The 15,348-nt window shown below is 39.2% G+C and overlaps 1 protein-coding gene across 1 annotated transcript in view; it reads left to right on the forward strand.

Moving 5' to 3' along the window:
* Positions 1–2,794: 2,794 nt before the first annotated feature.
* Positions 2,795–15,348, forward strand: part of tcf4 (transcription factor 4) — a gene marked incomplete at its 5' end in the record, with an annotated part of 189,241 nt that continues 176,687 nt past the window's right edge. The window contains 4 exon segments of the mRNA XM_081389990.1: positions 2,795–2,815; positions 2,817–2,921; positions 3,151–3,189; positions 3,928–4,003. Coding sequence (XP_081246116.1) covers positions 2,795–2,815; positions 2,817–2,921; positions 3,151–3,189; positions 3,928–4,003 — 241 coding nt within the window.

Genomic DNA, 15,348 nt, shown 5'->3' on the forward strand with positions numbered 1-15,348 from the left:
CTATAGTAAAACATCTACTATAATATAATGTAATAAAATATTCTTAAACATATATTCTGCACAAAATTGAACTCTTGGGGGTTGAATAATTTTGTACATGAACGTTAAGAGCCAATTAGATTTTATTTTTCATATTTCTTTAAGTTTACGTCCTCAGAATCTCTCAAATGTGTATTAATAAGCGTTCTGATTCAGTCACATCCTCTGACAGCAGGGTTTAACTCGTAAGCGCCCCAACAGGACACATTTTCTTTTTTTGCTATTAACTTTTGAATTACACTTATATTTTTACATTAGCAATATTGGCATGCCAATTTTTTTTTTCTTCCAGAATGCGTCAGATTTAGGTCTCGTGTTGGTCAGATTCTGCTGCACAGAAATTGCCAAGCGATTTTGAGCGTTCGCCAGTAAAACACTAAAGAAATCTGTCCGTGAAGAAGACCCTGTGACACTTATATTGAGTCACTTTAGGACTTTAGCTACATCTTAAAGATCCTCAGATCCACCAGGAGGCGCTGCAGCCAAACAGGAAGTGATGCGTTTCTGTCCTCAGGATGATTGGCTCATTCAAATCAGTTTCCTGACTCACCTGAACAGCATCAGTGGTTTAAAACGCGTTCTTGGATGAGCGTTTCGTAACCAGGGAATGGTTTTATAGGTGATCTGTGCTCTTAGTCTTCTGAAGATGACAGATGCAGGATCGGCCTGGAAACCTCTTTCCTCGAGACTCGTTCTGGCGGATATGTGTGTGCTGATATTTCTGTGATCGGTGGTTCACAGGAAGGTTTGGGTGCAGGTGTGTGAAACAACACACATCAGACCTCTTAAAGAGACACACATGAGGCCCGTGTGTGTGTGTGTGTGTGTGTGTGTGTGTGGTCCACCAATACAACCATATTAAATACTTCCTATGACAGCCATAACCATGCATTGAAAACACAGATGACATTAATGGATCAGTTAAACTCATGACGATCCAGATGCGATTCTGATCACAGTGATATTTATCATCAGGTTTTTCCTGTTAGCTTTCGAAAATTAACACACCGAACAAACTTTGAGCCACAATTTCAATGAAACTGCATGAGTTTTCGTTGATGTGTTTGACAGATGAAGTCGCAGGTGTTTGGGGAAAGTGCTGCCGTGGTTTTTGCTAAGCGTTTGAGGAGAAAATATCAGCTAAAGTCATGTTAACAAACACATTTTACTGGAATATTAGCAGAATGCGTGTGTTACAGGGGTTAGAGAAGGATATGTGTGAGGGGCTGAATCTTAAAGGGATAGTTCACCCAAAAATGAAAATCCTGTCATCATTTACTCGGCCTCAAGTTGGGCACCATTGAGGTTTTTTCTATACTATGGAAGTCAATGGGGACCAAATTCTTCAAAATATCTTCATTTGTGATCAGCTGAAAAAGAAAGAAATTCATACAGGTTTTGAACAACTTTAAGGTGAGTAGTAAATGATGACAGAATTTTTATTTTTGGGTGAACTGTCCCTTTAAGGTCAGTCACACACTCAAAAAAAAAATGCTGGGTTGTTTTAATCCATGTTTGGGTCAAATATGGACAAACTCAACCAAATTTAAACCAATGGTTTGTCCATATTTGACCCAAACATGGGTTGAAACAACCCAGCATTTTCAAGGATGAGAAAAATAAAGATATAGTTCTATAACTATACAAGAATAACAGCCCACAACACAACTATGACGGCACAGAGAAATTATATAGTACAGTAGCTTTCAGATGTATTTTGTTCCCCAGCTAATGAACAATAAAAACATTGACAGCCAATCAGAATCCATCAGCTTTAAAGAGCACGAGCGCTAATATAGTTATAGTTATAGTTAACTTTTTAGTTATCGTTCTTGGTGTGAACGGGCCTTGAAGGGTAACATTGAATTAATTTAATTAATTTTTTTTGCTTTAGAAATCATCATCAGAAAGAATTTGATGTTGGATTAGCAATTATGTGGTCTTATAAATGTGAAACAGCAATATTGAAATTGTTTTGTTTTTTGTCTTTTCTTTAACAAATTGATATGAATATTGTGCTGACCTATTTGTTTATTCTTATTATTAGTTGAAACATCCACAGATTCACTTAAACATTTTTTTATTTTATTTTTCATAAATATATTTAAATACAAATTCACGTGACCCAAAGTTGGTCCTTTCCGCGGTCGTTCGTGCTCTAGGACGCGCGCACAAATATGAAATAATTGTTAAAAGTCGAACCGACGCCTTCGCGCTCTCGATCAGACGGTGAAGCGTTTAATACGAGGTTGTGTGAGTGAAAGTTGTGCTTTTCCGCGCGGTATTCCGGAGTGTGTTCGTCTGAATGAAGCGCTCCTGCAGTAGACGAGCTGAACGATAGACTTCACCGTCCGTCCTGTCAATAAAACACTCCACGAGCCTCACGAAACACCACCCGAGTGTTAGTTTAATCCCCGATCTCACTCAGTTATTGATCGGCTGTGTTGATTCGGATTGCTGAAGCCGCGCGCCGGAGGGACACTTGGAGAGAGTTTCTTCATCTTGAATGTGTGATCGCGTTACCGGACACCTGCGCGTCCACCTCACCTGGTGGAAGAATGATCCTCTGATCCACAGTCTCTTTTTCACGCAGAGTGGATTTTTTGGGGCTCGATCGTGCCGTGGGTCCGTGTGTGTGTGTGTATGTGTGTGTGTGCGAGAGAGATAGAGCGCGAGCGCGTGCGCGCGCGTGTGTGTTTCTGAAGATCAGACACGCTCCTCCTGATCGGGTGTTTTCTCATTGCGATCTGTTTCCATGTTTTTAGGTTTATGTGATATTTCTAAAAATGCATCATCACCATCATCATCACCATCATCATCATCAGAGAATGGCCGCGTTAGGGACGGATAAAGAACTGAGCGATTTGCTGGATTTCAGCGCGGTAAGTGACTTTACGTCTCCATGCTGCAGGTCAATGATCACACTTTGTTTGGTTTTGTCACATTTCATTGTGTTTCTGTGCGCAGATGTTTGTGTAGAAGTGTTGTAAGATGACTTTTTTGCGCACTGACTGTGCCGCGTAATTGCATTTGAAATCTGAAAGAAAGTTGCAAAAGCTTATGTGGATTTGATAGATGTGATGTTGCATTAGTAATTCTGTTGTCTTATAGATGCGAAACAGCGATTTGAAAATGTTCCCCACATCAATGGTAGTATATCCCACTTTATTCAGTCTTTTCTTGTGTTTTTTTTTTCCTTTTCTTTAATATATAGTCTTATGTATGTTGTGTTGACCCTTTAAAAAAATCCTTAAGGAATTCTAATGGAATTTCTCGTGATTGTATTCTAATGGGATCAAATGCAGTTCTACTCGAAATGAAATTCTAAAGACAGAAAAAAAATCTTACAGGATTCTTGTTTGATCCCATTAGGATTTCTTCCAAATGCTGAAAGAAATCCCATTAGCATTCCTTGATGATTGTGAGATTAGAGTTGATTCTAGTGGACTGATGATGTCTTCAATCTGGTTCAGTGTCAAAAGTAAAAAAAAGAAAAAGATTTACAAAAAAAAAAAAAAAAAGGGCTAAATGTGCATCCTGTGAGAAATGCTTTTGGGAAGTTTTCACTCAGGAAATGTGTTTTCATGAAGCCACAGTTCCACAAATATCCCAGCTGTCCGACAGACAGACAGTGGAGGGCTGAACTGGCGCTCCGGCTAGTTTATGTGCTCATGTGAAATTTGGCTTGGTTTTGATTTTGCATCCGCATTAGAGGGTTATATTATTCATCAAATTAACAGTAAGATTATGCATGCATTTCTGATGTCAAACAGTGCATAATGTTGAGCTCAGACTGAACTGTGATATTAACCAGTGTGTGTTTTAATATTCTCTCATTCAGGGCCGGTTTGTGGAAGTTTTTAATGTGTTGTCATGGTTGTTTTGTAGATGTTTTCCCCTCCTGTCAGCGGCGGGAAGAACAACGGGCCGACGTCTCTGGGAAGTGGACATTTCTCCGGCTCAAGTATGTCATGTGAAACACAAGTGTGTGTGTGTGTGTTCTGAGGTGTGGAACGGCCTCTGTCGCTGTCACAGAGTGATTATGAGCTTGGTTTGAATATGCAGCGTGTTACTGTGTGTGTGTGTGTGTGTGTGGGGGAGATATTAGTGACTTTGACCTGGCAAACTTCTTCTTTAGGTGTGTGTGTGTGTGAGAGAGAGAGAGACATGCAAGTCACAGTTCACGTGCTGTGAGAATTTTGCGTTTTGCTTCAAGATGTGAGTTTGATTGTTGTGTCACAACAGTGTGTGTGTGAGACATGCAAGTCAGAGTTCACATGCTGAGAGAATTTTGTGTCTTGCTCTGAGATCTGAGTTTGATTGTTGTGTCACGACTGTGTGTGTGTGTGTGGGGAGATATTTGTGACTTTGACCTGGCAGACTTCTTCAGGTGTGTGTGTTTATGTGTGTGAGACACATGCAAGTCACAGTTCACATGCAGTGAGAATTTTGCGATGTGAGTTTTGATTGTTGTGGCGCGATGGCGTTCGTCACACACACACACTCGCGCGACACACACCTGCAGGGTTTGTGGACCACAGAGATCTGTATTGTTAAAGTGCGTGTTTTATAAAACATGACATTTTATTACGTCGGAGGTTTGCAGTGAGCTGATTTTAATCCCGTCTCTGATGAATGTTTCCTGCAGGGGGAAAAAAAGCGCCGGCAAATAAATAAATAATTAGAAGTGACAAAAAATAAATGACCTTGACCCCGGAGGGGGATTCAGGAAGAAGAGCGACGGAAACCCGTGCAACATATGGAATGCACTGCTCATTCCTGCGCACGCGTTTTCCACGGCATGCATGTGTGTTTGGTCTCCAGCACTGATGCCGTGATGTGCAGCACAGATGGAGGACTGAGAGTGTGTGTCGTGGCCCAGTGTGTCTTCATGTCGTCAATGGCTGCTATTGTTTTCCTCAGACTTGAGTGTTGTTTAGGGTTGGATAATTTGCATGCCGCCCCCTTCCCCCTTCTTTGCCCCTCGGTTCCTGCGCTCTCGCCCGGATTGTGCCGCAGTTTCCCTCCGTTGGAAAGTCGGGCAGAAGGACGGAGGTGGGGGGGGGGGTCTCAAAACTACGGCGAGTCTGTTGCCATGCGACTTGCCATGCATTTGGCTTCCAATCACTCGGAAATGTTTCATAAAGTGTGAATCGTTGAGGAAAAAACGAGAATAAATGAAATAAATAACACGCAACTCATGAGAACGTGTGGGCACGGCGCTAAATTTATGCATTATCTCTCGGTTTTGAAGCGTGCCCGTTTCCCGTGCCAGTCTCTGGCGTCTGAGAGGATTCGGCTAACGGCTGATAGGCCCGCGCGTTTGTTCTGGTAACAGCCGTGGCTTATTAAGCCACGTTGAAAAGTGGGGTTATTTTAATAACGCGTGGAAGAAGGAAAAAAAAGCCGCTGCTATTTGCATCGCTCTGTTTTGGTTATGCCTGTCAGTCAAACGCCAGCGATTGCATTAAGCGCAGAGATGAAGCGAGAGAAGAAGATCTCTCCTCCCACTATCCAGCACCTCTCCGAGAGTCTTTGTCTTTCTCTTAGCGGCGCAGAAAAGAGCCGAGGCGGAGAGAGGGAGACATGCGGAGGAATATCAAACCCTTTAATTGTGCTTGAGATTAGGAATTAATGAGCGTTTTAGCTTGTAATAGCAATATTAGTGCTACAATGTGCTATCTAATGCTAATAATGAGGCTGCGTGTAATAGGCAGGTTTCCAGGCCTCTGACTCGGTGGGGTTGACTCTAAAAATAATGTCACTCCAGCAACTCTTCCTGACTTTTCCCAGTGCTACGCTATTATTCCGGGTGAAATGGCTCCATATTCCGTGCGATAGCTTTACGTCTCATCCGTTCTCATGTTGAACCCGGCAGGTTTGATCGTCAGTGTGTTTATGAATGGAGGAGATGATTTTCAATGAATAGTGGCTTATATTTGGGTCTGTCCTTCACTCACAGCATCATATCAGAAGACTTGAGTCATATAGAGTACTGACGTTTGTTGTTTTAGCCTTCAGATATTGTACATGTTTATCTACCTTTAGAGGTGTGTTTCAAGGCTCAAAATGTGGGTGTGCGTAATTATTACTATAAACAATTATTATTAATTTTTATTATGTAAAATACATATAATTATAATTTTAACGCTCTTAATAATATAATGAATCTTAAAAATAAATAAACATTAGGCTATATATATATATGCACATTACATGAATATGAGCATTTTTATATAGATAGATAGATAGATAGATAGATAGATAGATAGATAGATAGATAGATAGATAGATAGATAGATAGATAGATTATGTATGTATATATACATATATAATGTATGTAATTATTAATAAAAAATAATAATTAATTGTTATGTAATATACATATGTAATTATATATTTTAATGCTCATATTCATATAATGATCCTTAAAAATAAATAAATTATAAAAAATTATATATTATAAAGCTTGGCATTGACAATCCTCAGAATCAGGATAAAAGTCACTACATTGTTTCATGTATGAATTATCATGTTCTCTTCAATTCTTTGCTTATGGAAAACTTATTATGGCTTTTGCTGAATTTTAAATTTTCATCATTGTTAGATAAACAATAAACACACTTTGACGTTGTGACAGTAAATCTGTATGAATGAATCTTCATGCAGTCATATCCTCTAAACTTTGAATGCACATGAAATTATGAAACACCCCTGACTTTATGATTTGGTCGCTGTAGTAGCATCAATGCTAAGAAAGCTTCTGCTCTATTATTAGCTGATGTCTAGAGACGTCACTGGAGAAAAGCTGCCAAACGCCAGCGTTACGTCAGCGCTGTGGTGTCGGAGAGTCTTGTTGAGTTTAGTTCAGTGTTTGTGCAGAACAGTGTGTGAATCCTGAGATGACCTTCCTCTTGTGCCGTACTGATGTCAATAGACCAAACACACACGCTGAAACATCTCTACTTTATGTAGAAAATCAGTCTTGATCAAGAGCATCTTCAGTTCCTGCTCCTTTTGTTCAGATTCTCTGGCCTCTGACTGCGTTTTACACCATCTGTCCCAAATTCACTGAATGCCCAAAAATGGCTCCGAAAGCGCTGAAAATGCCCTAGATATTTAAAATGGGGAACCAAAAAAAAAAAAACTAAAGAAAAAAGCCACATAGTGATTTTGATGTATTTCATAATATTCTAGATTATACACTACTGGTCAAATGTTTGGAATCAATCATTTTTATATATAGTCAGCGTTATAATAATCAGAAATGTTTCAATTCATCATATCAGAATGATTTGTGAAGTATCATGTGACACTGAAGACTGGAGTAATGATGCTTTGATCACAGGAATAAATTACACGTTACTATATATTCACATAGAAAACATGATTTTAAATCGTAATAATATTTCACTATTTTGATCCAAGAAATGCAGCCCTGGTGAGCAGAGCTCTTTCAAAATCGTAATTGTTCCATATTTTCGGTCATATTTCATTCGGTAATAATATTTCTGATAAACAGATTTGAAAAAGAAAGCCTTTATAAAGGTTCAAATCAATTCCGTGGTAAAAGTGAGTCATTTGAGCATCATAATCTGGACAGATCGTCCCCTCACGGCACAATAGCTCCTCTCGTCCTCCAGAAAAGCAAGCTAAAAGCTGGTCGTGTCCTCCAAAGTTACGTCGGCAGAGTTCGTTTCCCACCATGCCGTTGGCTGGTCCTCTCTGTGCTGACATTGTTGTGTCCTGTAGCCCACTTCCTTTGTGATTAAGTGTCTGTGTTTGTGAATATGTTTCTTGCTCTTTATCTGTGCGCTGCTTTGATAAGGCCGGTCTGGGCTCTCACACACTGTTGGTTTGACCTGGAAACGCGGCTCTTAAACCCGTTTGTGCTCGAACCGCTGAGGAAGGGTGCAGACGCAACACTCTCTGCATGTTGATTAGCGTTTACGTCACGCAGGGAGACGGTGGTGCGGCTTATGAAATCAAAAATCATGTTCCTGGTCTCACTGTGAATGATCATCAGTACGTTATTAGGAAGAAAATAACATGTTAAACCGCCTCTGAAACCACTTTCCTTTCCATGGGATGTCATTATCCCAGACAGCAACATGGTCCGGCCCAGATCCGGCTCACATCCGCTACATGTGGATTCCACACGGCCCAGATGCGGCCGACTCTGTCGCTATGAACTTTTTCGCATTAGGGTTTTCTGTTAGAACGGTGTCGTGTTAGCGGCCCCTAAGCTAATAACTAATGATCTTTGCAATGGAAGTGAATCAATCAAAACTAACTTTAGCTGGGCAATAACTTTATTCTAGATCTGCTGTAAAGCCTAAACAATCTCTGTTACTGTAATTTCCTATTGCCACTGTAAAGCTGCTTCGAAACAATCTATATTGTAAAAAGCGCTGTATAAATGAAGGTGACTTGACTAGACTGACTAGACTCGACTTGACTTGACTAGAAGACTAGACTAGACTAGACTAGACTCGACTTGACTAGACTAGACTTAACTAGAAGACTAGACTAGACTAGACTAGACTAGACTAGACTAGACTTGACTAGAAGACTAGATTAGACTAGACTAGACTAGACTTGACTAGAAGACTAGACTAGACTCGACTTGATATGACTAGACTCGACTTAACTAGAAGACTAGACTGGACTAGACTAGACTAGACTAGACTTGACTTGACTAGAAGACTAGACTAGACTAGACTTGACTAGAAGACTAGACTAGACTAGACTAGACTCGACTTGACTAGAAGACTAGACTAGACTAGACTAGACTCGACTTGATATGACTAGACTCGACTTAACTAGAAGACTAGACTAGACTAGACTTGACTTGACTAGACTAGACTAGATTAGACTTGACTAGAAGACTAGACTAGACTAGACTTGACTAGAAGACTAGACTAGACTAGACTCGACTTGACTTGACTTAACTAGAAGACTAGACTAGACTTGACTTGACTAGACTAGACTTGACTAGAAGACTAGACTAGATTAGACTAGACTTGACTAGACTAGACTAGATTAGATTAGACTAGACTTGACTAGACTAGACTAGACTAGACTAGACTAGACTAGACTAGACTCGACTCGACTATAGATGCCTGTATTATTTTTCATCTGAATCCATTTAAGTTTGAAAATTTTTATGATCCAATCAATTCCCAAAAATATAAAATCAAATCCTGCCCTATATTATTTTTTTTCCTCCACATTACATAAGATTCATGCTGACTGTATACAGTGCATGGTTCTCTGCAATTGTTTCTAAATAATAAATATGTGCATTTAAAATAATCTTTTTCAATTAAACATCTTTAAACAAAGTAGATTTACTATGTACTGTATTATTATTATTATTATTATTTAACATCCTTAAACAGGGTAGATATATTAATCATTATTATTTATTATTATTTGACATTCTTTAACAATGTAGATTTTACTATTTTTTTTATCTTTATTTATTATTTAACATCCTTAAACAAAGTAGATTTATTATTCATTATGTTTTATTGTTATTTAGTATTATTTAATATCCCTAAACAGGGTAGATATATTAATCATTATTTATTATTATTATTATTTAACATCCTTAAATAAGGTAAAATTTCCATTTACTTTTTTATTATTTATTATATTTATTATTTACCATTTTTTTTTATTGAAAATCTTGTTGTCCCAAAATGTATTTTGTTTTTCTTGTTTTAAGCTTAAATCTAATATACATAAAATACATTTTCTGAATACAATCTTATATAAATTGTGTGAAATAAACGTATTATGTAAGGATCTACATGAATCCCTTACTGTAAAACAATACAAAAATACTGATTTAAGAATTATTATTATCATATTTCTGTGTTTTTATATTATTTTGTGTTTATTTTGCAGAGTATTTTGATGTTTTAGCCTCCCAGAAAAACCCAGCCGAAGTAAAAAACCCTTCAACAGAAACATAAGTAGAATTAAAGGAGATAACGGGGATGTTGATGCCAAGCGTGTGATAAACAGGTTGATTTTGAAGGCCGATCAAGTTGTTTTGGACAGAGACGCTGATGTGTGTAAGGAAGTGCAGGAAGAGCTACTTCCTGTTTTTGTGTTCTGGTCTCCTGAGTCGAACGCAGGCTGCGTTTCACCTTCAGTTAATGTTAGATTCGGTCGTTGTGGTTTATCTATTTATGGAGTCTCGTTTAGTTCAGATAGTCGAGTCCAGGTTGATCTAATCTGGTGCAGTTTTGTCCTGTGATGGTAACACAGTCCACCTTCATCTGTCGGCTTCGGTTAATGCGGTCCAGCGATCCAGTTCAGTCCGTTCACATCCCTGTAATTGAATGTTATTGTTTTATTTGTATGCCTGAGCTTGACTGTCATTTCTGATCCCATTCTGTCCGTAGTTGTAATGAAAGACTTGAAGTGTACCAACTAAATACAGCACTGTCCACGAGTGATTTAACACCCTCATGAAACAACAATGGGACCAAAGTGCATTGTGGGTAATGAACACCCATCGCTCTGTGCTGATCTTACACGGCCGTTCACAATGATCGCCCTGCCCTTTTCAAACAGGTTCCTGAATGTTCCCATGATTAACCCATGGAGATCACTCCCATGCTGCCAAAGAAAAATGACAGATTCAGTCTCTTTTATGTCTCAAATGTTTCTCCTAAACAGCAGTGAGAACAGATTGGAGATGACTGCTGAAATCTCAGTGTTTTTCCCGGGAAAAAGACCCCGGTAATCTCATGTGTGTCTCCTCTAGAGTCTCACGCTGTGCTCAGATTTGCAATCCAAATTCAGAGATCTCAATATGAACTAATTTCTCATCAAATGATCTGAGCTGCTCCACTCGATCATTTTAGAGCTTGTTGACTCATTTTAGTCTTTCTATTTCCCCACCTAAGGAGAAACATCTGAGACTCAAGCCCTATTCTGACAGGACTAGTTTAACATAGACAGGAGGGGTACAGTAATAATTACCAGAGCTTCTCTGTGATTTTAGTCCCGTCCGAATGTGCATCTCAGTGATCATGACGGACGATGTCAGGAAAGATTACGGCGACTTTTACCTTCAGTAAAAAGGTCCATAAAAATGACCTCAGGTGATGCTAATCCCTTACGAATAGACCCGCTGTAAATATGTAGGTAAATATTCCGTCATTTCCTGTTTAAAAGTAGTTTTGGATGGAGTATGGAGACGCTTGATAACGCATTCAGTCTCTGGGACGAGTCTGTGGCAAAACTTAAGTGTTTTTCGAAACTCGATCTTCTTTCCATTCAGATCAGAAAGAAGATCGAAAGCACTTGTTAGAGGCACGAAACATCTTTTAGCGTTAGATAAGAGCCTATTACCAACACAATCCAATCTGAAGTTCATTAATACATCGTCCGACCGGACATAACTGTTTTATATATATAAATATAGGTTATATGTGTTTGCGCACGTGAGCAGCGTAACACACACATGACGACAGGAGTGACGGCGGTGTGTAAATAGAGTTACTCTCCCACTTCTGCTAGTTTTACTGAGATCTCTTATCCCGTGCGAATTGGCCATTAATATTACAGACGTCCTGTGGTAAAATTACACTCCACTACCCTTGTAAAGTTAATCCCGTCCAAATAGGGCTTAAGAAAGAGAGTCGTATTGTTTTTTTGAGAGCTTTGATTGGTTAACCTCCATATTATATTAGCATCATTTGTATAAAAGTGTCCAATGATGCTCATTTTAGTGGAAATATTAGTAAATTACATTACTCCATCTACCCTTGAAAAGTTAATCCCGTCCGAATAGGGCTTAAGTAAATTACTTAATGTGATTTACTGTAATGTGATTGTGAATCATGTCTCATTTAAGTCTCATTAGTTATGAAAGAGCAACTTCTGAGCTATAACATTTTATTAAATTAACTCTTTCCCTCAATGAAGCTCGTGATTGTCATTCGCTACGTTCACATGCAACCAAATAATCGGCTTGACGGCTCAATCGGACTCAAAAGCCTTCATGTAAACGCCTTAATCGGTCCAATTGAGCTCGATCCGAATGAAATTTCGATCGGATGAAAGAGGTTCATTCCTTTTCTAATCCGATCGAGAGAACATGTAAACACTTGATCGGACTGAAAACCGAAACTGAAAGGCCTGCACATGTGTAATGCCGTAGAAATAGCGTAATGACGAGGGAACGAGCTGTTGTTCCTGTTGAATGAAGTGTCGTATAAAGGAGTGTCTTATCATCCTGTAATCCTCCTTTCACTGTGAAGTGGAGCAGGACAACGACCAGTTCCGGACGCTCATCCACACACGACTGACATTTTTTTACTGCGTGATCAATATAAGCAGCGGCACAACGGTTCAGACGCTCACTGCCCCCAAATTATGACCAGAAATGGATAAATATTAAGTCTGCTGTTTGAAACAAATAAAGAACCAATGTAGGAGAACGGTTATGATGTGCAAACATCAGGAAACTCTGTATATTCGTGCAGTGAGCGCATGGCAAAATATCAATCCCGATTTGAAACTTGTGACACATAAACACACACACATCAACCCGAACACATGATTAGCGTTCATGTAAACACTACATTCGGTTTCATCAATCGGAATGAGTTCAGTCCCATTGAAACAAAAGTTGTCCATTTAAACGTAGCCACTGATAACTTTAGTAGAAATATCCGACACAACTGAAATACTTAAGATGATTCTCAGTAAAGTCTCATCTAAGTATCCTACGTTATGAAAGAGCAACTTCTAAGCAACCGCATTTAACTCTTTCCCTTAACGAAGCTCATGATCATCAGTGACAAGTTTTAGGAGAAACATCTGAGACAAAGTTGGTACCTAAACGACTGACTCCATTACGCGTCTCGATCTCTGAAAGACCCTCCTCTGAGCGTGTGTGTGTGTGTGTGTTAACGAGTGGTCTTGTCCTTAACGAATCCCGTGGTTTTCCGTGCAGGGGTGGGAACAGCACACCTTGTTTTCTCCTCGCACCTGAAGGTGAAGAGACTCAAAAAAAGTGTAATTATCCGTCTGAAAATAAAGGCATAAGAGCAGCACAGTGTGTGTAATTAACACGGCAGGTGACGAGCTCGCGGAAACACAGAACTTTTAATTAAAACGCCTGACTTGTTTGGATATTGTCAAGTGTGGCGCTGTAAGATGTGCCACTGTAATGGCTGCCATAATTGAGCAGCGACAGAGGCTAATGTTAGCATGTTTCACGTGTGTGTGTGAGTGAGTGTGTGTTATTGGAGGTTTCACTGATGTTGTTTTATTTGTATACAGGGTTCAGAATTAACACTCGCTAAGTTTCACGCTACTTATATCATCAAACGTTGATCTTTTGATGAAAACGTGCAGGTTTCTTGATGCACGTGGACGTCTGTCCTTCTTATTTGATGTGGGAAAAGGGTCAAACATGCAGAAGAGTAGTGGGAATACGATGTACGTTTGCTCTAAATGAGGAGAAATGTTCATGCTGGTTTCAGACTGTGTTTCCATGATCCATGTTCATCTGGTCTTTTTTCTCTTCTTTTATGTGGATGATCACGATTGAGAGCTGTTTATTTATTACTTCAGCCAGAGTTATTAATAAATGCCAGAGTAATTAACTATTAATAAAATCAACAACAGTTGCTAAACTAATGCTATTATAACACTAGGTGTGTTTCCATTACAGATTTGCGCAAATCTTTTGCGTTTTTTTTTTCTTTTCTTCTAAATGTCGTCAAAAAAACTATTGCGAAATGACAGTGTTTCCATTAACCAATGTTATGCGACTAAAACTTGATTTTTTTCCTCTCGCGATAATCATTCCAAAAATCACGGCAATGGACATTGGTAGGTTTATGTATCCCAGCCACTCCACTAGCCATTATTATTAATCAAAGGAGACGTATGTGTGTTTTCCAATCATTAATGGCAAGGAAAGACCGTTAGGCCGTGTGTCAACCAAAGCGTTTTCTAGCTGAAAACGCTAGACGCTCTGATGAAACGCCTAGCTATGGGCGCTTGAGAGCGGTTTCGCAACTTTTTTTCAGTTGAGACATGCTGGTTATGATACGGAATATCCGCGAAAATGATACTAGTATCTCATCTAACACATATTTTGTTTCTGTGTTGATTCTATATTAAAATGTCGATACAATGTAATGTATTTTCTCTGGCTCTTGTTTTAAATGATTTTGTTCCATATGCTTGTTGTCGTCTGTTGACGTTGTACAAGCAGAATGTGGCGGTTGGTCGGTGTGGTATTAGTCCCGCCCCTCCTCCACTGTGATTGGACGGCTGGGTAAAAAGTGACAGTGATGAGCGCTGCGTTTTACCCAAAGTTGAACATTCTTCAACGCTCGGCGACCTGTAAAAAACGGCGAACGCTCAGGGTGAAAGAAACCCTCAGCACCTCGTTACGCTCATGGCGTTTAAAAAATGTGGCGCTCCCATTGAAAACAATTGAAAAAATACGCCAGCCGCGTCAAAAAACACTTTGGTGGACACACAGCCTTATACTTGAGAGCGGCACATATGAAGCTCTTGATTGTGGCATTTCTTTGAGGTTTAGAATCCAGTATTCCTGTAATTCTGTCTTTTATGAGTTTAATAAAGAGCTCTGTTTCGTATTCTGTCCAAACACACTGCGTCATCTACGTCAGCTGACCTGTAAATGCGCAAAAACTGTTTCCATTGCAGTTTTGCGAAATATTTCTTTTTCGAATTGCCTGAAAAAGCACCTCATGCGAGCGTGGAAACTTTTTTGTGATAAATGGGAGTTTTTGCAAATTGACGTGTTTCCATTGGGCGTATTTGAAGGGTAATGGAAATGCGGCTTCTGACTCCAGTTTAAAATGTCATCAGTAAGCTCGTACTATACTGTGATGGACCTGTGATTTAGCACTGGATTGATATAAGTATTTTTCTTAATTTCTCCTTAATTATTTAAAGGTACACTGTGCAACTTTTGGTCAAAAACTGCATGTGTTTTGCAGAAGAACATTGTTGTGGTTGTGCTTTGGCTCTGTGCGGATTATATGGTTATCCTAAAACATTCACTACTAGGCATAAGAAATATAACCAGTTTGGATTAAAGGATCTCAGGCTCAGTTACTGTCGGTCACATCAGATAATGCTTTACAGTGAACTAACTTACTGTTAGAGAGATGCTTATGACAGCTTATCTGTTCAATAAAACACCTTACTCTCCTGTTGAGTAATAACAACACCATCATCTCCACAAATCCCTCAGTTCTCCATCTCCTGAAGCCAAGCTTATGTTGATTCTTGTTTTAT

Source organism: Scardinius erythrophthalmus (genome assembly GCF_964197995.2).
Source record: "Scardinius erythrophthalmus genome assembly, chromosome: 17".
In the NCBI taxonomy this organism is placed as follows: domain Eukaryota; kingdom Metazoa; phylum Chordata; class Actinopteri; order Cypriniformes; family Leuciscidae; genus Scardinius; species Scardinius erythrophthalmus.